We start from the raw sequence: 27,192 nt of genomic DNA on the forward strand, positions 1-27,192 counted from the left end.
AGTTTGACACGAATATTGCAGTTCATAGTGAGTTAAACTAGCTTTCAAATGATACTCTGGTTTACATTGTTCAATTATCATTCGTAACCTAAAAATTAGAACATAGTTATCCAAAAAAAAAAAAAATTAGAACATATAGCTCTGCCATCTGAATCAGAGACATGAAGTTGGGGGACAATGTTTCCAGACCATAAAGGCTCTTAATTGCTGTACTGAAATTTTGAATAAGCAAGAAACTAATTTCACCGGAAACACATCGTTGAATCAGCAATATTAAAAAATAGTGCAACTATCAGGATGTGCACACTCACCCTATCTTTCCCTTACCCAATCCCAAATTCCAGATGCTACCTTAGTATAACAGTAACACCATATATCTGACTATTTTAGAAAAGCAAGATATTGCTTCAATTTACTTAACATATATTTTCATTCTCTTCTTTGCCAGAAAATTGTGTTTCTTCTTATATGACATAGACCCATAATCACCATTTTTTTCTTCATTAAACTGTGGATGGAATGGAAGTGAAAAATGGTGGTTGGTGGCGAAGGCTGAGTTATGGGTGTGGTGATTGAGAACAAGGTTAATTTTGTCTTATAATTAATAAATATGTTTAATTGATTAAATGTTATAGTGTAAGGTGGGTAATTGTTTTAATTGAAAGTACAAGGTGCCTTTTTGAAAAAATACCTAAGTACAAGGTGGTATCATGTAATTTGCCCTATAATTTATTAGATCTCATTTATTAATTAATTATTAATTCTTAATAAATTCAATAAATTGTCATTAGATTAACAGAAATCAACGGTGATTAAATTGATTGTAAATGTGGTAAACTTTTTTGGTGGTAAGTATATCATTTCCTCTCTCTCTTTTTTGAGAATAAAATATTGTGTTTTATTTGTTGATTAGCTGAGAAGTAATTTCACATAAAAAGAGCTAAGGCACCTTTTAATGAATGATACTGTCTAACAGAGCATATGACACCTCCGGAAAAAAACAAATTGTCATTAGCAAAATAAGAGACAAATTGACTTGCTCGCTTGGTTTTCCAATAAACATCATCCACCGCATCTGTTATTAATTGTATAAGAGGTAAGAGACAATCTACCATAGAGTTTAGGGTATGTTAATTACATTTTAAAGATAGGAGCAATAGACTGTACAAAAAAATAAGGTTAAAATTCTCTAAATTTATACAATCGAAAATCTATGAAAGTCAAGCATACCCTTTTTCGTGATTAATTTTAATTAGACATAGGAATATAGAATATATCCCTTCTTACATTGCGGTGTCTCCTTGAGTGCACCATCTCACGGATTTTATAATTTTTCCAAAAAATATTTTTCCTCTGTTTTTTCAAAATAAAAAAAGAAGAAGGAAACATTGACAGTTATAGAATGATATTGAATTGAAGACTCAAAGTGTCTCCTCAACTCAACTGACGCTGCAGCAAGCATGGTACATTCTCGCTCCACGATCCAATTCCAAAAGCAATTGACAAAATGACAGAAAATTTTGGCACCGTGATTGCATTGGGCATTGTTCCTCTCTAGAAACTCTACCCTCCTTTCTCATTTCCCTCGTCACTATTTTCATTTTCCCTTGGTGCACACAAGCATGTTCTCATAATCAATGGCGGAGCTAGGGTTTATTTTTAGTCGGTGTTAAAAAATTTGACATATCAAATTATTAAAATATTTTCATAATTATACAAATCTATTATGAAAAAAATTTACTTAAAATTTATAAAGTAATAGGATTGATGTTACTTTAACAAATAATAAATATTTATTTAAAATTTAAAATATAATATAAAATTAAATTAGTAAAGAAAGTGCAAATAATATGCATATGTATTACATATATGAAATTTTCATGTGATTTTTATGAATATTTTCATGTGATCTTTATGAATATTATTTCATGTGATGTTAATGAACATTTATTTCATGTGATGTTAATGAAAATTTATTTCATGTGATCTTTGTGAATTTTTTTTATCTTTTATATTTTAATTTGGTTTGAGGCTTATACACTTTAATTTGCAACTTGGTAGGCCTTACAGGTCGAATTAGATTTTTTAATTTTTTATAATAGGCCAGGCTAGACCTATAAATCAAAAAGTTATAAATAAAAAAAGGGTAGTGAATTTCTCATGTTAAAAACACCCAATAAATAATTATGGTCAGCAAAAACAAAAAGTTTCTCTTTTACAAGGTTCAAAAATATAAATCAATTTTTTCCCGAGAGGACAATATAATTACCAATGCATATTCCAAGAATATGTATTCCTAAAATCTTGAAAAAGGAACAAAACATCACACCTTGTCATAGAATGGTTGAGTTTCGGGTGGTGAGTGCGAATAAGAAAAAAAAAGTTAGAAGAAATTCCTAATTGAAAAAAGATGAAAGAAGAAGAAGAAAGCAATTTGTTATATGATCATACAAGGAAAGCAGCTCCAAATCTTCGTATGTTACCATTGTTACAAATTTAGCGAGGGCCAACTTACAATTTTAGTTATAACCCAATTATAATTACTTATATAATTATATATAACAAATAAAATTTATTGAAATGTAGCCGGAGCCTAGGCCCCACCGAATCATAATGTGGCTACGTCACGGCTCAGAATGGCCCAATCAGAGTCACACACCAACAACGGCTACGAGATCCAAGAGCCTTCGCCCAAGATCCCTAAGCTCCACAAAAACAGGGACGTTTCTGCCGACACTCCTCTTCTCCGAGTGAAGAAACTCTCGGCCAAGGCCATTTTGCCCTCTAGGGCTTCCACTCTCTGCCGATTATGATCTCTTTAGGTATAACCCTCTCTCTGTCTCTCAGTATGTACATCAACTGCCATTTTCTTAATGATCAAGTTGATGTTTATTCATTTTTAACATCATTTGGCTAATGTCTTCACGAAGCCATTACTATCTTCATCATTATTTCCTCTGCTATTCAAGATAGTTGTGCTTGGTGCACACACTTCAACTTGGAGGAGTTTTGTAATTAGTCATTAATTAGTTTGTAACTAAATTAGTTAGAATGATTAATTAATTTGTTACTTTCTAACTATTTTGAAGTGTATACTTGGTATATTGTCTAACAATAATTGAAGTTAATTTCATTTTTCTCACTTGTCTACGTATGAAATGCTTATTTTATGGTGTAAAACTTTGGACATTGGCCTTATTTATGCAATGTTTTTTCAAAATATCAATTTTTTTTGGGATAAATCACAGATATCCTCCAAAGAAGACAATATTCGAGCTGAGAATATTCACTTCATGGTGGGGCTAGCTCTCCTGAAGAGATTCTTTTACATTTGCAATAACTTAAATCAAAGACCTTACTTAAGCGGAAAACATAAGAATTTAATATAATGACTAATGAGTTTCATATTATTTATTTTGGTAGGCAAATGAGTTTCACACCTTATAATAAAAAATAAGCATGATTTAAACCATGACTAATTTCAGAATTGGGGACTAATACAAAATTAGTCGCCATTTTACCTAGGATTATTTTTTTTAAACATATATGTGAAGACATGCGGTGAAATCGCAGAGATAAAGTGTGATGAAGTTACTGCGTTATATTGTATTATGTTTATAAATAGTATTATTTGAATTTTTTCAAATTACATTAATTTCATTGAGAAACTTGTGAAACTCTATTGCTATTAAATTATGAGATTTGATACTATGTATTAAAGAAAATATTACATGATCATGTGAGGAATTGTAACACAAAAATAGATCAACATTATAAAGAAAGAGGGAGAAAGCAATATTAAAATAAATAATTATAAAATCATCATCATTAATTCATCTTTATATGTTTGTGATTTTTTCATATAATCATCTCATGTTTTTTTAAGATGAGATGGTCCAACCCCCAAGGGTAGCTCAGTTGGCAGCTGAGCTCTCAAGGGATTGCTTAGTGCAGGATCAAACCCTGCCTCAAGCAGTTTTTTGGAAAATCTTTGGGGCCCGAGGATATGCCAAAAAATCATCATCCTTTCTTACCAAAAAAAAAAGAAGATGAGATGGTCCATTTCCTTAAATTATCTATACACCTTGTCGTTTACTTTGACATGATTATATTAATGGAGAATTTTGTGAATTTATTCTGAATAAAATATCTTCTCCAACGATTTATATTTTTTAAGAATAAAATATTGTGTTTTGTTTGTTGGTTATCTGACAAGTGGCTTCACATAAAAAGAGCTGGGGCACCCCATGATTGATATTATCTAACAGAGCATATGATGCCTCCGGAAAAAATAAAATATCATTAGCAAATGTGAAAATATAAGGGCCAAAATGACTTGCTCGCTTCGTTTTCCAACAAACACCCTCCGCTGCATCTGATATTGCTATTAGAGTTTGGAGTATTTAATTACATTTTTAAAAATAGAAGTGATAGACTGAACAAAATATAAGGTTAAAATTGTCCAAATACATACAATCGAAATTCCATGAAAGCCGAACATACCTTTTTTTTCGTGATTAATTTTAATTTACAGAGAAATAAAGAATATAAACCTTCTTACACTGCGGTGTCTCGTTGAGTGGACTATCTCATGGGCTTTATAACTTTTACAAAAAAATATTTTTCCTCCATTTTTTTTTTAAAAAATAAAATAAAAATTGAGAGTTATGGAGTATTATTGAATTGAAGACTCTGTCTCCTCAACTGAACTCAACTGAAGCTGCATACATTCACATTCTCGACGATCTAATTCCAAACTCTACCGAAAAAATGGCGGGAAATTTTGGCGCCATGATTGCATTGGATATTGCCCCTCTATATAAAACCACCCTCCGTTCTCATTTCCATCCTCACCAATTTCATTTTCCCTTTGGCGCACACAAGCACGGTTCTCAGAATGGCCCGACCAGAGTCACACGCCAACAACTGCTCCGAGATTCAAGAGCCTTCGCCCAAGATCCCTAAGCTCCACAAAAACGGCGACGTTTCTGCCGACCCTCTTCTTATCCGAGTGAAGAAACTCTCGGACAAGGCCATTTTGCCCTCTAGGGCTTCCACTCTCTCTGTACATCATGTATAGCATGGAGTTAAATCAATTTATTTATTTGGATTAATTTTGGCAGTGCGGTGGAGACGAAGGTGCCAGCAAGAGGGAAGGCTCTGGTGGCTACTGATATCAGCATTTCTACTCCACAAGGGACCTATGCTCGCGTTGGTAATTAATTGTTTGTTTCTTTTTTTATTGTTTCGTTGTTAATTGTTTATTCTTTTTTTTTTTTTTAATATCTAGTGTTGATTTGGGGATTTTTGGGGTTTTGTAGCTCCACGGTCGGGGTTGACGTGGAAGCATTCGATCGACGTCGGTGCTGGGGTGATCGACGCTGATTACAGGGGTCCGGTTGGTGTGATCCTGTTCAATCATTCCGATGTCGATTTTGAGGTGAAGCTTGGAGATAGGATTGCACAGCTGATCATCGAGCAGATCGTAACCCCGGATGTTGCTGAGGTTGATGATTTGGATCCCACTCTCAGAGGTGAGGGTGGCTTTGGATCTACCGGTGTTTGATTGGGGTTTCGGTGTTCTGATGTTACGTAGCATGCTTAGTTAGGACTTAAGGGATGTGGAGAAAAAACCGAGGGTGGGCGTGTTTCTACATTTTCCCACCTATTTTTAGGGCTGTAAACAAATGAAATCAAACTTCTCTTAGCCCATTTCATGTTTAGTGCTTTTCCTATCCCCAAACTTGTCGTAATATTTGGTTGAAAGGAATTTGCTATGAAAAAGAAATTATACAGTAAAATTTGGTCGGCTTTCTGGTGTCAAATTTTGTTGGTAGTAATATACATGGATTAGGAAGTGGTGGAAAGAGATCTAATAATCGGATTATATATTAATATTAATATTTTTTTTGGCGTGCATTAGAATTATGCAATTTCCATTTCTCCAGTGTTTTTATGTTTCTCGGTGCTGTAAACTGGGAAAATTGAAATTCTGAGGCGGACATGAAAGATCTAAAATAAGAATTCTCTCCATTTAATACTGACGGGAATAATGGCAACGTTCGGCTTTGAGTTGATTTTGTTTGTTGCTTCACCTTTGAAAGCTCGAAATAAACATGTTGGAGTTGAAAACTGTATTAGGCCGCCCTCCACATTTTATGAGGGTCAGCTCCAACAGGAACCAATTAGAAATTGCTTTTCACAGCTTGTCTTTCTCTCACATTTACATTTCTATAGCTAGTTTTGCCTGTAGTAAAAAAGGGGGGAAAAGTGTCTGGTTCATATTTGATTAGAGTACTACCGCTGCTTCTATATCTGGAGTTTGTTTTAGCCCTCATGATGAAAATTTGGTTACTAGAGCTGCATGGCCATGGCGCTACTTCAAGTTTCTTTGTAGTCATGTCTACTGTAATCTCTTTAGTGTATGTTTATGAGCTTGTTACTATGTGAGAGACTTGTGATGCATGCTTGAGCTGATAACTCTGGATTTTCGTGCTGTACATTGGAATATAAATCTTATCTTAGGACCTTTTGGATTGGCGGTGGTGTGGGATTCTCTGCAGCGTTTTACAACCTTGCTTTACATTTATCAGGAATTCATTGCCTTTATCCGTACCGGATAGTTTACTTCCTGCAAAAATAGTTCATGTCTCTGTTGATAGCTTTCTTTTGGTAAATGCTCCAAAGCTTTCAAAAAAAGCCATTACGGTGAAACTCAAACTCAGAAGGATTTTTTTGTGTTTGAATTAAGTTCCTCATGCTTATTAAGAAATCATCAATAATCAACAAAGGAATAAACTGCAGCCTTCAGGTGTGATGCGGACTTGTTGAAGAAGACTATATTTATTAAAAATGATCTCAAATTCTGTTGAGTGAAAGTGCAAGAGTGAAATTAATTTGTACGGCAAGAACTATGGTTTGTCAAACCCGAACTTGTATTTCCTTAAATTAATAATAGTCCCAGCTGGAATATATTATTTTTGCATTATTTTCACTCATCCCTTTCCGCCTCGTGTTCCTGAATTTGAATCTTTCCTATCCAGAAGTTGTTTGATAAAACATTTGAGATATTTATAGAAAGAGGATCCAGATTGCAGCACGTGACACAATCTGGATTTTTCTTTTTTTAAAAGAAAATTTAATGATCCCATTCAGCACTCATTTAAAAAAAATAAAAAATTGCATGCGAAACTCAACCCTCCGTATTGAGAAATATTTTTCCAGACATATCAAACGCCTACATCAAATATGCAAAATGGCTATTGAAACACCGCAATGGATCAAACGCCAACATATGACTATTCGATCGGGATATTAGACTGTGTGAGGGATTGTTTTCCCCCTTCTATGTAACAGAGAGAAAGGGGGTGGCAAAAAGAAGACCGAGAAGCTGTCCCAACAATACACAACTATAACAATTATAATACTCGTTCGAGACCTCATCTCATGGTAACAAAAACAGACAGGAAACGTTATTATACAAAATGGCATGAACACTAATATCATGAAGAACTCATGACCGACCTAGTGATATTTTTGTTCTAAACAGAATCACAAGACAAACCAGCAAAGCTCCATACTGAGACATCCTCAACAAAATACACCTTATTTTATTTTCCTATCAAAGTTGGAGTAATACATAATTGAAATAACACAAGACTGTCAAGATTGTATACGGTCGGTCTGATGCATTAAACTCATTAGCTTCCTCACAGGTCACCTGGGCCATTAATTTCCTGCGCATGGCAATTCAACCTTTAGGCATAATAAGTAGAATGACAACCTCACGGTGACAAATAATATCCAAATATAGTTAAATACCTTGTTCGCAATTACAGCTCCGTTAGGAATTTCCAGCTTTACACCAGGTTTTGCTACGATACTGACTTTCCCCTGTAAAGGCACCAGAAAAACAACAGAAATCAGAAAGCAAAGTAATACGATTTTTTATAACTCTTTCCCAATCGTGGATGGAATTTTAAAAAGGTGAGGGCAGAATAATTTACTGGCAGTCAGAACATAAACTGAAAATCTAGTCAAAATAGTTCTGGGTCAGTTTGGACTACAATTAAATAAGATTTAAGGCAGATTTTGGACCCGCATAATTGTCCCTCATTTGAGTTTTGATCCCAATTTTTTCTTCTTGGGTATAGGTCCTTATAATGTCATGCCATTAAGGGACCACTACCTTAATAAGTTAAACCATAAGGACGAATCCTTCATGGAAAATAGGGATCATCTTTTGATAAATATAAACTATCAAGACTAAAACCCAAAAAACTGAAAAGTATAGGGACTAATACCCTATGATAGGGACCAAAAATCAAATAAGTAAAATATAGGGACTGTAATACAAATAACATTATAGGGACCGAATGCAAATTAGTGGAAACCATGGGGACTAAAATATACCTATAACTATAAAATATAATCTGGTTCTTGCTGACATTCTTAGTTACTTAAACCGAAGTACTAGAAAATTTCTGGACTTCAATGATTTTTGAAATAACATTTCAACTGGCTGCGGTTACTATTTCAAGATTTTGATTTCATGCAACCAAACATTAGGAAAACAATTCTAAGCTCGTGTAGTAATAAAATGCAAACTGACATTAATCATAGCAAGGGGAAATTTTACAAGCTAATTATGGATATATTAAGGTTTCATGCATTTATATATAGGTCAAAGAACAGGAGAAAAAAATAAAAAAGAAACTATGATAACAATGATGAGTTATAGTAAAAAAAGGAAGCATTTCTCTGGTCCATTAAGTAACTTAATTATATTGGGATCTGAAATTTAAGATAATAATATGGGATATATTGAATTATAAAACTCAATTAGTTTGAATTATTACAGTAAGTCTGCCACACTTAGAATGGAACACAAAGCTAAAGAACAGAATAATTAAGGATTAAATCCACAATACCTTGAGAATAACACCAGCTCCAAACCATACATCACCAGCCACTTTTAGACTGTCGAGCTCAACAATACTAGGAATTGACTTGAACCGGTCCAAGAAGTTGCCAACCTGTGAAGGATAATAAGAAAATTAGTATTATAGTTAAGTCACCATCTAACACCATGTAATCAGTAATATAGATCTTAACCTTCTTAAATTCCGGCCCCAATTCAATAGAAGGGTTTTCAGGATTTTCCCTAGCTTTGTTCCGAATTACAAATCCATCTTCCAAAGTGTAGAGGTCCGACTGAGTAACAAGACAACTAATTATGTCAATAAAAGGCTCAAATCAATTTCAAAGCAAGATTTCACGCCTAGTATCAGAAAAGCTTATAACCTGGACAAGAAGCAAGTCTGAAGTTGCCTTCACGGGAAGGAATCGGGATCGAGGAACATTAATACCAATAGCCTTGTCAAAGAACTGTTAAAAAAAGATGTGAAATTAAAAGCACTAGAAGAAAGTTACAGCAGTAAGAACACATTATTAAAGTGTTAATAAACATTGAGTACCCTTATCGCTGCACCAGCTGCAGTTTCCAGCTGAAGAACTTTTACTCCATCAACTTCCTACAAATCCACAAATTTTGTCAGCAAATTTCCAACTAAATATCAACTGTCAAACAACCAATGCACAGTAGAGCACCCCATCCCCCTGAAAAGAAAATAAGGAAATATAGGCTATCACTTGAAAAATAAGCAATTTGAACCTTTGGGTTCGGAATAATCTCCATCTTAAGAGCATCAGCTTCAACAAGCCTTTTAATTGCTTTTAAGTTCACCCACCTGTAGATTACTGTCAATACCTATTTATGTGTATATAATATAAAACAATCAGGGCAAGAACCAGCAAAACTTACAAATTATTTGTGTTGAAAATTTTGAACTTCTCTATTGACTTGAATTCACTGACCTGCATAGAAGAGAGCATTACATGTGAATGGAATAATAAGCAAATCTTTTCTCTATTCTCCACCAAAGTCAAGGCTTATCATCATCATTTATGAAAAGTTCCAGCTTCCACAGATTGTATCAAAATAATTGCAAAAGCATGTATTGTGATTTAATTTTATAAACATTATACCACCAATGTGAATATTGGATAAATTTTGACAAAAAGAATGTCAACAGTTCATAACTTCATAACATCAACAGTTATCAACTGCTTGTAAAGCAAAATATGTCATGCAATTGTATTAAGAACTCCTTATCTATTTCACTTTACTGGACTTTCCTTAACAAAGAGTAGTTACCAAAGTAACAGCTGACAATGTATCATTTTCAATTGAACCTTCAAAGATTTTCCAGAAAGGAAATATTGTGCAACTTCAATTATATGTTTTTTCTTTCACTTTTATATTAAACAAGTTTTAACCAAATACGATATCTCTCCCATGAAACAGGTAATGCATTAGCATCAGTTCAACTAGGTCCTTGAATACAGCATAAAAAATTTAAAACAAACAAGTCAATCCCATTTCAATAAATTTATAAATGATTACTCATTATCCATATTTTTCATAGAATTCTATTTACATAAAATAGCTAAATTTATTTAAAAAAGTTACCTACACTTGGGAGTGGGGGATGATTCAAGAATAAGAGACAGATATAGTAGCTTACATGTTCATCTGGGACTTGGGCGATTTCCAGGAGCTGCATTAAAGAATCAAAGATAAATGTTACACGACACCAATGTTCTTCTTAAGGTTTCACAATTGATCTTAATTTTCTTATTTCTTTCAAGAGACAAAAACCAATGAGTCGAAAACAAGATATTGTTGAACTCTGGAAGGATATATATATATATATATATATTTGATAAAAAAAAGTGCAGATAGTTTACTTCTTTTTAATTGGAAGACCATGGGTTTGAGTTCGGGAAATAGCCTTTTTGCAAAAATGTAAGGGTAAGACTAAGACTGCATACAATCATTTAACTATCACCTCTAAACTCACAAAGTCGGGGAGCCTTGTGCAACAGGTTTTCCCTATATAAAAGCTAAGGACAAACTATAATTACACAGAAGCAAGTTTGAAAAGAGATTTAAAAAATTTGCTATAACTAGAGTATTGAATTAATCAGATAAAATCTTGGTTGTGGCGAAACGAAACCAGAAAAATTACATGCCTGAACTCTTCCTTCATAAGAAATCAAAGTTCCACCCTTTACATCTGCCAATGTTTTGGGAGTCACCTGCATAATAAACACATATAAAACATTGAAATGATGTTAAGTCTAAAAATAATACGAAGTCACTTGATAACAGCCATCTTCCCTTACCTCCATACAGTATTCATTCTTGTTCTGGATCAAATGATTTAAGATTTCTAAATTGATGAGTCAAGTACACTGATGGCGCTAAAAACATAGTTTTCATGCATAAGTAATAAGCAATAGAGCCAGAGAGAATAATTGGAAAAGAAAGAATCAATGAAAACTTAAATAAGGATACTCAAGTCAACTATAGCTCCCAAGTTATCCGAATTGGCAACAAACACATACTCTTTACCCTATAACAACAAAAGGGAAAAGAAAAAAGTAGTGATGATAATGGTTTTGGAAATAAATAAATAAAAGACAGTCCAACTAGAAACAAGTTGAGCTCTGGGGTCAACCTTTGATAATAGTGCATCAAGTTTGCCACTGTTCAATAATGATGGGAAGACATCCCCATGGCCAGGAGGGTACCTATTCACAAGAGTTACTCATAAGCCAAACTTGGAACTCTGTTAGCAGATGAGCTCAAGGTTCGTTTCAACTAGCTTGAACATTTTTCTGATTGAAAACGACATAAAGCAAAGGTGCCACTTTCAAAATAACCATAATATGATATTTGTTGGGGTCTAAGACATATTATCAACATGATATTACTTTTAAACCATGACATATAGGACAATTAAAACTACGTGATTAATTATATCCCATTATACTTAATTGGGGCTTACCCCAGCAAACCTTACTCTAATGACAAGCATGTAACTTCTGGTCCAAAAGGTTTGAAGAAGGCAAAAACAGTCTATACATATTCTATTGCTTTTTATTTGGATTAATCTACTACGAATCCCAACGGTTTGGGATTAAGGTGTTGTTGATGTTTAATTACAATTTTTATATAAACAATATTAAACCTTTCTTCTCTTAATACCAAAGATGCATGAATTCATCATGAGGTTTCTGCTATCAGTTATGTCTGCTGTCAGTCGGGAAGAACAATTTTATGATAATTTTTGTTATTCTCATAATAAATCAACTACTTTGACATTTGAAGATCAAATCATGGGGGGGGGGGGGGGGGGGGGGGGCACACAACTTAAGCGATCCAATGAAATATGTACCCTGAACAATCATGTGTTAAGCCACATATTTGAAAGAAGAATATAATTACAATTTGAATTTTGAATGACAACCAAAGCACTGACCAAACATTAAATACAAATACATAAAAAGGACTCGCGAGCGGTCGGGATATATTGAAAGAAATCAGCATCGAAGAAATTCGCACATCAACAATGACAGGGTGGCGCTATAAACAAAAAATATGTTAGGAGCTTTAGAGTCCACGTACTCTAAAGTATGTTAGGAGCTTTAAACAAAATATCATTCACTTGAAGTTTTTCATATAGATTAACATGCATTTCTTTGGATGTATATCTAATTAACCATGTACTATTTTATCAGTGCTAATTAAAAAAAGACAGAAGAAAGACATAAATCTAGTGAAAGTTGTGAAATCAAATCAACGCAATAGTAGAATAGTACAGTAAAAAAATACAAATGAAATCATACCATCCGTCCTTGCCAGTGTTCCCTTTGGAGGGCAATGGCAAAAAGTCATCCACAACCAATCGAGGATACTGGCTCTGCATATATTTCAATAGTGCAACAAATTGTCAAAACAAGAAATTAAAGCTCAAATTCCAGAAAATCCATAAGATAGTAGAACAAGAAAACAGTTACAAACCTGGTTAAAAGTATGAATCTCAATATTCGAGTTTTTGTATTTTTCAATAATCTACAAACAGTCAGAATGTTAGTTCACATGCAAAATCGGCTATAATTCTACTCAGCAGAGGGGATAAAAGGCAAAGGACGTGCACCTTTTGAGTGTCATCATGAGTGTTGAATGAGTTCATCAAAAGCAAAGGAACAGTGCTTCCATATTTGGAATTGAGATTCTACACCGATTTTAGTTATCAGTGGTAAGTCCAAATGAAAAAAAGAGGGAGGGAGAAAGGGGGGGACAATATAAAAATCAAGCAAAAGAAGGATCAGAAAATAACCTCAATTTGGATGACAATTAAATCTAGAAATGTCAACCCATCACGAACTTCAATGACGGATCTGCATTAATTTACATACAAAATTAAGACTTACATACAGATACGAGTAGCTGAAAATGGTGATTTAAGACAGTAATCCTTCAGGAAATTTTTATTCCAGAACAGGTCATCGAATTAATTTTCTACTCTCCGTAGATTCAATATGTTGAAAAATATTATACATTTTTTTCCCCTTGAATAAAAGGAGGCACACGGATTTTCTTTGAAACAAAATGCCAAGCACACACCTATATCGATCCTATAGTTTATGTCTTTCGATCAGCATCGAGCTAGAAAAACAGGAGGTCAATATTCAATCAAAATCAGATACATGATCTTAATCTCAAATCTAGATTGAAATTTCCCGCCATCCGAAGTAAACTATAATTATGTCCGATTAGGCATAGGCACAGGCATAGACATACTTTGGACCAGTGCAACCCATAGTTGTCCCCAAGCCTCCATTAAGCTTCAACACCACAAGCTTGTCCAAGAGATTCTTTATCTCTGAAGAACCTGCACGATTTTGTTTCACGTAAACACACTGAACTCTATTACAACATCAAATCGACCAAAGCAAACAGAACGAAATGGTTCGCTACCATCAGGAGTTGGCGCCAAGCTCTCGTAAGGCACAACCACTTCATCAGTAGGAGTCTGGATCTTACTCCATTCGACATGCTGAGCTTCGCCACTGTAACACATTAAAAAAGATAACGTTAATCAGAAGAGAGAAAAAAAATGATTCACCGGAACTTCTCGCAGAGTGTACACAAGTTTATCAATAACAGAGGATCCGACATAGTGATTCACCTGAGATAGCGAGAGACGAGGTTGATGAATCCGTTCTTCTCATTCTCACTGTAAATAATAACACAGATCAGATTCGGATCGGAGATCACAAAAGGTTTTCACAGTTTAACGAGAGAAAGAGAATGAAGGAAAAACAAAATTGAAGGATTGGAAATGAGAAAGGGAGAGACCTGATCTGGTTCAATCCGGCAACAGCGGGTTTGAGATTGGAGAGCTTCTCGGTAGCAGTGGCCATAGCTTCGAGAGAAGAGGAAGGATGCGAGGCTACGTGTGGAGAGAAGAGAACGAGGATAGAGAATAAGGTGAAGAGTGTGAATGAGAATGTGATGTGATGTGATGATGGTGGTGATATAAGAGAGGGTGTGGTGGTGCTTGCAGAAATTGACACCAAAACGAAACTCTATTGTAGTCTAGTTATTTTAAGGACAGAATATGCTTCTCTAGCAACTGAATATATCACGCATTGGTACGCACCCCGCTCTCATGCTCTCGTCCAATCGTCGAAAAGAGTGGCGCGTCTTTCACGCAAGCAATAAGGTAGCCCATTGGTCTTTTTTAAGTTGGGCTCTCTTAAGCTGTGGGCTTCTGTTCTAGAGTGCCAAATTCATGGTTTTAGAATTTAGAAGCTTCTTTTGACCCAAAAAATAAATAAAGATAGAAGTATTGTGGCAAAACAATCCTAAACCGGTTCCTCTTCCTCGTGATGGACTTTACAATTTAAGACGTGCAGAAATTATTATGATATTTGCGTCACAATCATCAACTTAATTTACATTGAAACAAACGTAGCAGGATCAACCATTCAAGTCCGGATACAGAATAAGTTTATAAAAAATAATTTTGAAGTTTAGAAAAGGCTTCACTTCCTTATTCCTCCATGGTTCTTCCGTATTTTATTTATGTTGCTTTCATTGTTTGAGTTCAAAATATCAACTTATCACACGCTTGAAATTTCTGTTCTTTGTATGTTCGTTTGTTTATGTCCAGTACAGCAATGAAGATCAACGCTTATGGATTTTGATATCATGATTTGGCTCTATATTTGAAAATTCAATAATTTTTTAACATCATGTGATGTGGCTACAACATCTCGCTTGATGTAGCTGCTGCAGCTGCGTTAGACTTTTGATTGGGGACTGTATGGGCCGCAATTGACCGTAAAGTAACCACAATGTAAAACCCTGTATTCCAGAGAATCAAGACATGGTGGCAGCCATCTTAGAAGATGATGGACTTCGGAACAATTTTTAGTTAATTTTACGGAAAAAGTGTTTCTGCGGTCGTACAGTGAGCCCAAAATGATTTAGTTTTAAGTTATAAAATTAAAAAATTATAATATTAAAAGACTAATATAATCCTGCAATAAATTAAAATAACAAAAATATTTTGATTTCCGTCATAAAATTACGTCGTTTTGTGATCACCGGAGATAACTTATCTCCGTTGACAGGAGAAATGTTTTACCCTAAATTTATATGGAGAAAATTATATTTACAAACATTTTGTTTACAAACTCTTAAAAACTAAGTATAACCGGTCATACTTCAAAATCAATAGTATATGACCAGTCATACTTAGTGTAATTTGTAAAAAAAATTTGGATTATTCCACATTTTATATTGGTCCATGGATAAAATTACATTGAGAATAAATTTAATCTATACTTGTTTTTTTTTTTTTGGATATTACATGAAATCAAACAGCGAACCTAACACTCCCTAAACACACCCAACACCACTAGGCTATCCCTGGTGGTGCTTAATCTATACTTGTTTATCTAGTGTTTGTGCATTTTAGCGATGCTTTTGAAATTCACTCCTTTTCTTCAGTAAATGATTTATTCTTCTATGGAAATAGGTTATTGAACAGTGTCAATCCAGTGCTAATTCATCTTAAAGCCATAATTAATTTTCAAGGGCTCAAAAGCTGAGGTTGATGAATTATTAAAACTTGAGGAAGCATATCCCATATGGCTTTGGCATTTCATATGAGCATCCTGGCATTTTCTTGTTGTCTTACATTAGAAGTACCAATCTACATCATGAGCATATGATGCTTTTCCAACTCCGGGTTTTGTGCAGGACAATCTCGGAAGAATTGCCCAGAAAAAACGGCTCAACATTGTGAATGTTTCCCATGATTAAAAGGGAGATTTTTCTGATCTCACCTGAGAGAGAATGATGTGCCTGCTCTTGCACCTAAGGCCAATTCGGAAAGTTAGATATGTTGTTGGTTTAATGTATGTATACTACATAGTTTAGATACCACAAAGGAGAATAACAAGGGCTTACCCTAACAATAGGAAGCCAAAAAACACGAGAGTGACAGTGAGACAGTTAGGGATGTGCAAAATAATTAAAAAATTGAACCGAATCGAATTGACTTTAAAATAATTGATTTTTAAAGATTAATTCATGAACCGAATCAGTTTTTAAAGAACCAGTTCATGAGCCGAACCGATTTTTAGAACCAGTTTAAGAACCGAATCAAACCGAACTGTTTTCGAACTGAACTATTTTCAAACCAAACCAAATTAATTTTTATAACTTTATTTTTTAAATTTTAATTTTTTTTTCTAAAGATAATCGACCTGAATCGGTTCCAAACCGAACCGAATCATTTCCAACTGAATCGAATAATTTAAAACAATTCAGTTCAATTTTTCAAAAAATTCGATTCGATTCAAGCACGTCCTAGACACAGCGACCTGATAATGAACAAGGCAGAAGCGTTGCAAACACGCTAAGGGAAAGAAGACAAGAGGTTCGGCTCTCGCAATGAGGAGGACATAAGTCTGATGTATTTATTGTATAAGTAGTTTTAAAGGATAAAAAAAGTGATTTAATAATAAAACAAAAAAGGTTAAACCTATCTACATCTATAAATAAACCGGGTTAGGCTTTGACATATCTATATAAAATATTATTTTATCAAGGACATGACAAAAATATATATTCTAGAAGGTCCCAAAAAAGTTACTCCTAAGAGAAAATTAATAAAAGATTTTTTAATTATATTAATCTTACTATGACAGTAATGGATCAACAACTGTAATCTCAATATTTCTAAGTGTCCCATAAGTCCAGCCAAATAACCCATCTATAAGAGGTTAAGTCAATAAAGTACACACATTTTAAACTCTCATTCTCCTACTATTATTATGCATACACCTCACTTTTTGGCTATACGGTAAATATTATAGTGTATAGTAATATTAGCTATTTTTTAAGGTATCTCTTCCACATATATATGAGAGAGGGCACACAAATTCAATATAAATATATCAACTGTTAGGTTGGATATCCCAATTAATCAGATAGGAACATTTTTGAATATGATCTGAGCCAATAGTCTAATCTAAATTAGATAATTTATTTTTAAAAATGTGAAAGATTCGACTCTACTCTATCTGTGTGACAGGATGCTCAACTTGTATTTACATGTCCCATCTTATACTTGGTAATAGGATTTTTGTGGAATGAATTGGATGGATTTTGAAACCAAAAAACATCTGATCCAATCCATTTGATTTAATTATTTATTTATCTATTCGGTTTAAATATTTTTAAAATTTGATATGATCCAATCCTTTTTTATTCAGTTTGAATTGGATCAATTTTTGATTTTCCAAAAAACCTAGAATTTCAGACATACAAATCACTAAATATATCAAAATAAAGTCATTCATAGTTATAAACAACTAAAAAATTCAAGTCTTTAAATTAAAACAAATCTTAAAACTGTTAAAGAGTTAAAATAGATTAATAGATATTAAAAAACTAAAGCAAGATAGTTTTCTATCAATAATATCCAAGATTTCAAGTCTACAAAATAATAAGTTTTCAAGTCACTATTTTTCAAAAATAATAAATACATAATACATTAGATCAGTTTGAATTGGATCGATTTTCACTAACCAAACTGAAATCCGATACGATCCAATTAAAATATTCAGGCTTTTTTTGATTTTTGGTTTTTGATTTTTTTATTTCAGTTAATTCGACTATCGATTTTTCGGTTCGGTCGTTACGATTTAAATCAGTTAGAATCGGGTAATGAACACCCTACTTCATAAAGCTTAATTCTAGGACCAGATGCTGCCAGCACTCAATATTGACCAGGTGCCGCAACATGACAACTTAATCTCATTAATGGAGTCTGTGAGAATGAAGTGAAATATATTGAAAAATTTCCACCATAACTATATTGTGGCCTAATTTTATATTATTTTAAATTTTGATATAGAGATTATCTCATTCTTTCTAAGAAAAAATTCAAAAGTCCTCTTATGATTTTACTTTGAATCACTTATTCCTTATGATTTTTTTAATTAATCTCATCCTTAATACTATTAGAAACTTAACTAATATGAATAAAGTGAGGACAAAAAAATAAAATAAAGTAAAATATATTAAAAACTTACAAGCACTTATAGCAAATATTAAAAGAAGAAAAAATATAAGAAAAAATAAAATATGTCTAAATTAAAAAAAAAAATAGAACCACGTGGGTGGATGTGATGGTTCAACATCTCGTCCCTTAAGCATGTGGTTGGAGGTTCGAATACCAACTCTTGTGAATGGAAAGCATTCCGTAGCCAGCTCTTTACCGCTTTGTGCGCTGACCCGGGGCGAGGGGATTAGTCTCATGGCTATCGACTGTGGGAATATCCGGATGTAATCCACAAAAAAGAAAAAATAGACTAAAAAAAAAAACCCACATATATTAGAAATTTACAATAGTAACAAAAAATACTAAAAATAAAAAGTCTAAATTAAAAAAATAGAAGAAAAAATAAGATTAGATATGTCTAAATAGAAAAAAATAGACCAAGGATTAAAAAGAAAAAATAAAAAATTAGATCAAATATATTATAATCTTACAAAACTAATTTCTTTTTTGTCTAATTTTTTTTTTAATAGTGATAGAAAAGACTAAAGTAAAAAAAATAGAAGAAACAAAAAACCAAAAATATATATATATATATATATATATATATATATATATATATGGAAAAAAATGTTTCTGCAGTTACTGCAGATAAATTATCTGCATTTATTTCCAAAACGACGTCGTTTTGGTATTCAAATCTTAAAAAATTATATATATAAAGACCATAATTTCCGTCCCAAAACGACGTTGTATTAATTTACTGCAAACAACTTATCTGCAATAACTACAAATAAACGAACCATATATATATATATATATATATATATATATATATATATATATATATATATATATATATATATATATATATATATATATATATATATATCGAAGCAACTGTAACTTAGTTAATATGATAAAATAAAATTATTAAAGAATGGCTGCACCCATGGAATGATGAGTATCTAAGTGAGTTAATATGATATAAAAGAAAAACACAAGTTAATACTGCTTTTATTATTAAGGGTTATTGGGATAGAATTAGTTTGTTACAGATACCTAGTATTAGTTTGTTACAAAGATATGTTATTGTTTCAGCTGTAACTGTTAGCTCCTTATTTTGTTATTGCTATTCCTGTATATTAGCGCATGATATTGTTGTAACAGTGGTCTATATATTAGACTCTCATTCAATTAATAAAGCTAAGTTGCTAATTCAAAGCATCTTCTGATATGGTATCCGAGACTGACGATCTCCAAACCTGCCTTATATAATTTTTTTTTTCTTTCCATCATGACTTCCGCACCCAGAAATCTCAAAGCTTCTGATTCTAAATCACCTTTTTACCTCCATCCTTCAGATAACCCAGGAGCTATTCTCACTACGGTAGTCCTTCGTGGTCAAACCAATTATGACAATTGGGCAAAGCTCCTTAAGAATGCCCTTAAAGCCAAGAATAAACTCGGCGTCATTGACGGGACCATCGTGACTCCCACAGATAGTATTGGGATAGAATTAGTTTGTTACAGATACGTAGGATTAGTTTGTTACAAAGATATGTTATTGTTTCAGCTGTAACTGTTAGCTCCTTATTTTGTTATACAGAATTATTGCTGTTCCTGTATATTATTAGACTCTCATTCAATTAATAAAGCTAAGCTGCTAATTCAAAGCATCTTCCGATAAGGGTGTCTATAGTTTGGTTTAATTTGATTTTCTATATCAAACTTAAAAGTGGTTTGGTGAGAGCACATCGAACTACATTTAAAAAAATGATTTGATTTTTGAATCAACTCAACAAAAATATGATTTAGTTCTATTTGATTTGCGATTTAGTTAATTTTTTTTATGATTTTAATCTTTCTACAATAAATTTAGATAAGTTATTTATATTCATCTTAAAATGACATCATTTTGTGTTGAAAAATCAAAAAATTATAATGAAAAAATTATTATAATTACAAAAATACTTGATCTTCACCCTAAAACGACGTCATTTTGGACTCAATGCAAATAAGTTATTTACATTGCAGAAAAAAATGAACATTTTTTTATACTCCTAAAAGGTTAAAAATAATTATGATTCGCTTTAATTCGATTTTTAATCCAAATAAAACTGAACCGTGATTGAGTTCTTCAAACTAAATTGATTTTAAGAAAATAATTATTTCTTAAACTGATTTAAATAAAATAATTTTTGTTCTTGAATAGAATAATTCGATTCATAATTTTGCTTTATAATTATAATTATTTTTTTGATGCGGTTGAAATGGAATCATAATTCAATTGGACCCGTAGCCGACGCGCACGGAATGATGCAGTATCTAACGGAGCTACAAATGGCCTGTCTTGTCTCTCCCACTAAACATTGGCTGCGGGACTGAATATCTGGCCAAACATATTGGCCCTCACGCATTGAATTTCAATGTCGACTGCAACCTTCCACGTTCTTCGACAATCCCACATCTGCCTCTGTCCAAAACTCCGTTAAAATTTTGAAATGTCTTTTTTCTTCGCAGAGTTTATGAAAATTTTTATATCTTCTTAAAACATCAATATAACGAGAAAGGAAAGGTTTTATTATTGTTTTTAAATACTATTTTCATCGAATAAGTTCATAGTTTTTTTTTTTTTTTAAATTTTTAATAATTTAAAAATAATAAGTTATATTTATAATTGTTTTCTCACCATCTTTTGCTACCAATTTTATTATTGTTAAATAGAAAATAAATCATCATTAAAAAAATCAAGTAAGAGAGCTAGATATTTAATTTTGATTCAACCATTAAAATTGATAATAATAAATGGTAAGAAAAGAAGATAATAAATAAACTTCCCTCTTAAAATTGTTTAGATGATGTTTTAACTTTTAAGAAAGTTTAATAATTTTTTTATAATTTGCGGCTACGTTTCCGGTTCTACACCCATCAAGGCAGATGAGAATTTTAAGAATAAAAAGCCGAACAAAATGTTGTGGCCACAAGATTGGGAAGGTTTGGAAGTAAAGAAAACGAGTGGTGTGAAATGATGTCAATGACTCACTCTATCCCTTTATTGGGACTGTACAGGTGGTGGTGTTTTTTTTTTGGGAAATAATACTCTAATGTCACATGAGATACTCCTATTTTCCTACACAAATTCGTTTTCCGTGCCAATTAATTTTTATTTTCTTTTTTAATATAAAATATGGGACCCACATTTAACTTCTCTCTACTTTTTTTCTCTCCTACAATCCTACAACATAAGAAAAGTTAAAACTTTTTTTTTTGGGTACAAAGTGGTGATGTTATTATAATGGGGCGGCAAGTGGCAGTGACGTGGCCAAAAGCGCATGGGAGAAAGCGACGCCCTCTGTCTCTCGCTCTTTTTGGTCCACAACTCTTGGCCTACCCTCTCTCTCTCCTCTCTTTTCCCCACTGATTCATTTATTAGGCTCCAGATATTTTAAACCCTTTTTTCCTTCTCACAAGTCTCAACTCAAATACACTCTTACTTTAATTTCATGCTGCTAATAATATTAATAATAATAACAACACCTCGTTATCAATTATATATTTATTCCATTGGAATATTCCCCCCACTTGTTTAACTGCACGCTATTTGGTAGCCTCACTTTGTTACTCGCTCGCGGACACTTATATATATTTCCCCGTTGAAAATCTTCATAGCCTACTCTAACCTATGTTTTGTGGTGAGCTTTTCCAGATTTTTTAAAAATATTTTAAAAACCTAGTAGATTTTAATTATTTAAATTAAATCATAATATATAATTATTTAATTATAATAAATTATATGCTGAATTAAATTTATATATCTCTTTCTACCAATTTTTTTTATATATCTCTTGCTTTTTATACAAAATATAATGTATTAATTAATGTCATATGCAAATGTTGTGTATATGTTATTCACATAAAATTCTTTGTTATTACATAAGTAATCAAATCAAATACTATACAATTTATTTCATGAATGATTATATATTATTGTTCCATAAAGTCGTTCATCGTCTTGGATTTGTAAGTTCGGCTTTATAAAATTTCAAATACAAACAACATTACTAAATTGGAAAGAGTTGTAAATATTTATCAAGTGAAATGTATTGATTATTTAAAAATATGAATAATAATAGTTTACTGAATGTAAGGTAAATATTTACCCAAATAAAAATGTAAAATGGATGACGTAATGGGGGTCAAAATTTGCTGCAAAACAAGAAGGCAAAAAAGTAACCCTAAAACTTGGGGTTAATAACGTTAATGTTATATTCTATGCATGTTTATAATGTAATCATTTTTTGGTAACATATTTAATCAATTTATTAAAAAAGCCAATGGTTTTTTTATTACAAAAATATATGTGAAAACCTTAAAATATTTAATTTTTTAATACCATAAGATAACAAAAGTTTTAAACTCACAACTTCTTATAAACTACTTGAATTTTTTTGACTAATCTTCTGTAAGACAAAATAATATATTTTATAAGAAACAATTATTTTATGAAATACAAAAAAAAAAACAATACGATAAAAGTCCCCTGCATATAGAATTTGGCCAAAGTATAAATAATGGCATTTATCTGTATAAGGCTATTGGGGCAGGGAAAATAATGGCCACGAATTAATTATGATAAGAAGCATAGCACTCGTGAAATTGCGAGTCGCACAGTAGCACTGATGGACGCGAGAATGCTGTGTGTCCGAATTATCCTCAATGCGCTGTGTATTGGTTTTCGCCCACCCAATTATATCACGCAACGAAATAAAAAAAAAAATTAAGAAAAACGGAATAGCAAGAAACATACTGATTGACCACACGGGCCACGGCGTTAAATTCGACTAAACTTCAACTTATTTTGTTGTGAAGTTAAATTAACATTTTTACTTTAACTTTCACGTGGAATGAATGTGTTAATTTTTTTCGGAGTTGCGCAATCCGAAAATTACGCATCTAGAGTGAGGCCGTGTAATAATTATATAAGGATCAGATAAACAAGTTGAAATATGCCACAAACGATAAAGTGCTAATTGTTTTTTCAAATTAAGAGGGTGTATGGTATGGGATGGTCAATCATCAGCCAACATACGAGAGAACCGAACGCCACGTGTGGAGGACCTCTTTCGATTTTAGCCACAAGATTCCATCGACTTCTCGACATTTCGATTAAGAGGGGAAAAAAGGAAAAACACTTTTTCTTTTTCTATGACAAAACAAAATTCAACATCTGACGTGGCACCCTCTCGTTGCTCCTTTTGTTTTTCTCCTTCACAACAGTCTCTTTCCAATTTCGCTTTTATATCTATCTACTCCTCTTCTGTGTTCTCCTCCTTCTTCTCACTTCTGTAACCCCAAGCTTTCAACTTTCCTCTCTCTGTTTCTCTCTACCACCAACTCTTTCTTTCTTCACAAGAGGCTTTTTAATTGGGGTGGACAAAGTCATTTAGTGGATTCAGGGTATTTAGTTTGAATTGTCAAGCTTTTGTAGTGCATGATCACCGGATCTAACGCTTGGAGGGTTCTGTGATTCTGAGCTGAAAATTTAGTATTGAACGAAGAGAAGAGAAGAGATGAGAAAATATATTTGTGTCGTAGTGTTTGTGTTTTTGATGAACAAGAGAAGTCCATTTCTGTGCAGAATTTGTTGATTCTAGCCTTCTAGTGGAGAAGGGGAAAACTAGGTTTTTGTTATTTGTTTGTTTGTGTTCTACTACTATTCACCAAGTTTTGCAAAGAAAGACAATTTTTACCATTCGTTGTTGTGACTGTGGATAAGGAAAGGCAGTAACAGCAACCGCAACCGCAGAGTTGAAGAAAGTTTGGCTGTGTTGAGAAGGAGAAGAAGTTCTTCACCACTGGTTCTGCTTCCATGGCGATTCATGTATGTAAATGACTTTCTCCTATTTGATGCTATACTCAATTTTGTGAGGGACCTGAGTTGTTATTGGTTTTGATTCTATTTGTGTATGTTATGGTTTTTGCTTTGATTTCCAGCAAAATATTTCCTTTTGGGTAGGATATGTTATGTCCTATTTTAAGAAAGGAAAAAAAGAAAGAAAGAAAGATGAAAAAGATATAAACGTAAATCTATTGGTTATGATTTGATTTACTTTTTTTTTTTTTCAAATATCAAATATGCGTAGATTTTATAAATGGGTTAAATTCATACTCTTGAAAAAGCAATTTTTGAAAGCTTCAGGTTCAGTTAACAGTTTGCCAAGAACATGATGCCTACGTAAGGCCTTACGAATGATCTTATCTTCATCACTAGCGTAATTTTCCTTCTTTTTTTTTCTCTTGAAAAAATAAAAAATACACCTTAGGGGTCATTTTAATTGATATTTGCTGTATGTCTTCTTGTGGAATGAATAATTCACACGAGAGATGAATGATTCGTTGGTGGATAAATCCTTTTTGGTTGTGATTTTAAGTCTATTTGACTTTTCTATTATAAGAAAATTTTCATTTTCTCCTTGATTATTGCATTATATTTATTAGCTATTTGGATTGGATGCAGGCTCAAAATGGAGTTACTAGATCACAAGGCAGTCTTCAAGTTGGGAATGGAGTAACTTTGAATTCTGGAGTGCATTCTGTTGCACGTATTCAACTAAGTGATCAATTTTCTTGCGGAAATGACTATTCCCTTAAGGTTCTTACGGGATTCTTATGTGTTTGTGGCATTTTATAAACATTGATTTTCACATCTGTGTCAGTGTCACCTCTGTATTAATAAATTTTCTATCTACTTCAATAGGTAAGGAAACCGTATACTATCACCAAGCAGAGAGACAGATGGACTGATGAAGAACATCACAAGTTCCTTGAAGCTTTGAAGCTGCATGGCCGGGCCTGGCGACGAATTGAAGGTATTATTAATTTAGGATTTCCATATCGTACGCAACTATGCCATAAATATTGTGGTAAAAGAATGTAAATTAGTAAATCAAGAAGTATGGTCTAAGTTTTTGGATCCTTTATTTTCACCACAGAACATGTTGGCACGAAGACTGCTGTTCAGATTCGAAGTCATGCTCAGAAGTTTTTTTCTAAGGTCTATTGCTCTATTCCAGTCCCCACCATTTACCATATCTTGAATATACCATAAGCCATATATTGAGTTAAAATTGTGGTGACCCTAGGAGATGCAAAGTGCAAACTTCCTTGAGGTTGAAGGTTTCATCTTAATTTCACTCTAACTCCTTTGTTTTAACTTCATTTCAGGTTCTTCGAGACTCTAGTGGGAACAGTACAACCTTGGCCGAATCAGTTGAAATTCCTCCTCCACGACCAAAACGAAAGCCAATTCATCCTTATCCACGTAAACTAGTGGAGACCCGGAATACCGAAATTTCCAACTTAGAACAGCAATTGAGGTCTAAATCTCCCAAGTCATCAGATTTTGGTCAAGAAAACAATTCTCCCAAATCAGTGTTTTCAGACACCCTTGGTTCCTCTGATTCAGATACACCAACAGGAAGTTTGTCCCCGGTCTCATCCATTAGTGGTGTCCATACCAGTAGCTTTCCACTTGCTGAGCCCAAAACATCATTTGAGGAAGATGGATCTCCACCACCGGATGCTCTATATTCTGGTTCAACTCATGATGAGCAACCATTCATGGTACATCTTAAATCCTAATCCATTTCATTTTCTTGATTACAATATCACCACAAAAATAGTTTTAAGAAAATGATATATGATTTTGTATTCTAATTTTTGTTACCTAAATGTCTAGAAACTCGAACTTTTCCGCAAAGAAGATGTTTCTACCAAAGACGATGCAGCGGAAGAATCATCTGGTCGTACTCTCAAATTGTTTGGAACAACTCTGCTGGTAACCGATACCTGTAGACCATCTTCTCCAACAACGGAGGAGGCATGCAAACCAATACCTGCCATTTACCATATGCAACTTCAGAGTGGAAGTTCAGATATTGCAGAAGGTCCTGCAACTTTTGTTCCTTGGTGGTCTCGTTCCCACAATACTCCATTCATGCCACTGCACAAGGAGCCTGAGGGGAAACATCAATGTCATATTCTTGGGGATTTTGAGGATAAAGAAATTCAAAAAGAAGGATCTTGGACTGGTTCAAACACTAGTTCGGTTAATGATGGAGAGAACAATGAAAAATCAGATGATCAAGCCAAAAGTCATGCGCATTGCTTTAAATATAGAGGGGGTGGACAGTTTTACCTTCTTGGCCACACCACACCAAGTGAAACATCAAGAATATCTGAGCTAAGGGTGAGACATAAAACCTGTGGGAAGGGGTTTGTACCATATAAAAGGTGCATTGCAGAAAGAGAAAACCAGTACTCACGAGTAACAGATGGGGAAAGGGAAGAGCAACGTATCAGGCTTTCCTTATAGTTCCTCCAATTGGGCTTTTCTTTGAAGCACTTTCGCTTTTACATATGGTTTTATAAGAGTTATTTTGTAGGAAAAGTGATTGTAATGTTATAGAGATTTGTTTTACGTGTCGTTTTTATTTTTATTTTTACTTCAAAAAGTGTGGGCCTCACAAAATGTTGTGTGTGTAGAAATTTTTTTTGTATCATGTGAAATGATAAATGTAAACCCTTTTACAGATATACTATAGATGTTTCTGTTGCTTGATGAACATGTATGTGAAGGAAAAAAAAAGGAGCTGAAAGTTTTGACATTTCTACTGTATTGCAAATTCTCCAGCTGTTCAAA

The 27,192-nt window shown here is 33.1% G+C and overlaps 3 protein-coding genes across 3 annotated transcripts; 2 read left to right on the forward strand and 1 right to left on the reverse strand.

Moving 5' to 3' along the window:
* Positions 1-4,550: 4,550 nt before the first annotated feature.
* Positions 4,551-5,763, forward strand: LOC133293522 (deoxyuridine 5'-triphosphate nucleotidohydrolase-like). The gene is made up of 3 exons (XM_061492096.1): positions 4,551-5,075; positions 5,114-5,215; positions 5,322-5,763. The coding sequence occupies exons 1-3, from the start codon at positions 4,898-4,900 to the stop codon at positions 5,564-5,566; spliced, it is 525 nt and encodes a 174-aa protein (XP_061348080.1). The 5' UTR covers positions 4,551-4,897; the 3' UTR covers positions 5,567-5,763.
* Positions 5,764-7,302: 1,539 nt separating this feature from the next.
* Positions 7,303-14,520, reverse strand: LOC133292809 (UTP--glucose-1-phosphate uridylyltransferase). Its single transcript, XM_061491260.1, has 21 exons — positions 14,270-14,520; positions 14,100-14,147; positions 13,889-13,980; positions 13,712-13,802; positions 13,248-13,308; positions 13,065-13,142; positions 12,929-12,979; positions 12,754-12,827; positions 11,583-11,655; positions 11,420-11,477; positions 11,248-11,294; positions 11,095-11,160; positions 10,587-10,619; positions 9,824-9,876; positions 9,674-9,749; positions 9,477-9,533; positions 9,304-9,387; positions 9,115-9,213; positions 8,931-9,035; positions 7,822-7,893; positions 7,303-7,736 (listed from the first exon to the last, which is right to left on the reverse strand). The coding sequence occupies exons 1-21, from the start codon at positions 14,332-14,334 to the stop codon at positions 7,710-7,712; spliced, it is 1,410 nt and encodes a 469-aa protein (XP_061347244.1). The 5' UTR covers positions 14,335-14,520; the 3' UTR covers positions 7,303-7,709.
* A 9,326-nt stretch (positions 14,521-23,846) lies between these two features.
* LOC133293142 (protein REVEILLE 1) lies at positions 23,847-27,084 on the forward strand. Its single transcript, XM_061491681.1, has 6 exons — positions 23,847-24,372; positions 25,009-25,143; positions 25,249-25,360; positions 25,484-25,545; positions 25,716-26,114; positions 26,230-27,084. The coding sequence occupies exons 1-6, from the start codon at positions 24,361-24,363 to the stop codon at positions 26,863-26,865; spliced, it is 1,356 nt and encodes a 451-aa protein (XP_061347665.1). The 5' UTR covers positions 23,847-24,360; the 3' UTR covers positions 26,866-27,084.
* The last annotated feature ends 108 nt before the right edge of the window (positions 27,085-27,192 follow it).

The sequence above is a fragment of the Gastrolobium bilobum genome, unplaced genomic scaffold, assembly GCF_033153095.1.
Source record: "Gastrolobium bilobum isolate Gb01-03AN ecotype WA unplaced genomic scaffold, APGP_CSIRO_Gbil_v1 utg909, whole genome shotgun sequence".
NCBI classification, from domain to species: Eukaryota; Viridiplantae; Streptophyta; class Magnoliopsida; order Fabales; family Fabaceae; genus Gastrolobium; species Gastrolobium bilobum.

Bases quoted from the DNA above. Each gene is read 5' to 3' on its own strand.
- LOC133293522 (XM_061492096.1), top strand. From the start codon at position 4,898: ATGGCCCGACCAGAGTCACACGCCAACAACTGCTCCGAGATTCAAGAG. The intron at 5,076-5,113 runs TATAGCATGGAG...TTATTTGGATTA, and splicing joins CACTCTCTCTGTACATCATG to ATTTTGGCAGTGCGGTGGAG. The intron at 5,216-5,321 runs GTAATTAATTGT...GGGGTTTTGTAG, and splicing joins AGGGACCTATGCTCGCGTTG to CTCCACGGTCGGGGTTGACG.
- LOC133292809 (XM_061491260.1), bottom strand. From the start codon at position 14,334: ATGGCCACTGCTACCGAGAAGCTCTCCAATCTCAAACCCGCTGTTGCC. The intron at 9,214-9,303 runs GTTATAAGCTTT...CTTGTTACTCAG, and splicing joins CAGACTTGCTTCTTGTCCAG to TCGGACCTCTACACTTTGGA. The intron at 9,036-9,114 runs GTTAAGATCTAT...TATCCTTCACAG, and splicing joins TGGGGCCGGAATTTAAGAAG to GTTGGCAACTTCTTGGACCG.
- LOC133293142 (XM_061491681.1), top strand. The intron at 25,361-25,483 runs GTATTATTAATT...TTTTCACCACAG, and splicing joins GGCCTGGCGACGAATTGAAG to AACATGTTGGCACGAAGACT. The intron at 25,546-25,715 runs GTCTATTGCTCT...ACTTCATTTCAG, and splicing joins CTCAGAAGTTTTTTTCTAAG to GTTCTTCGAGACTCTAGTGG.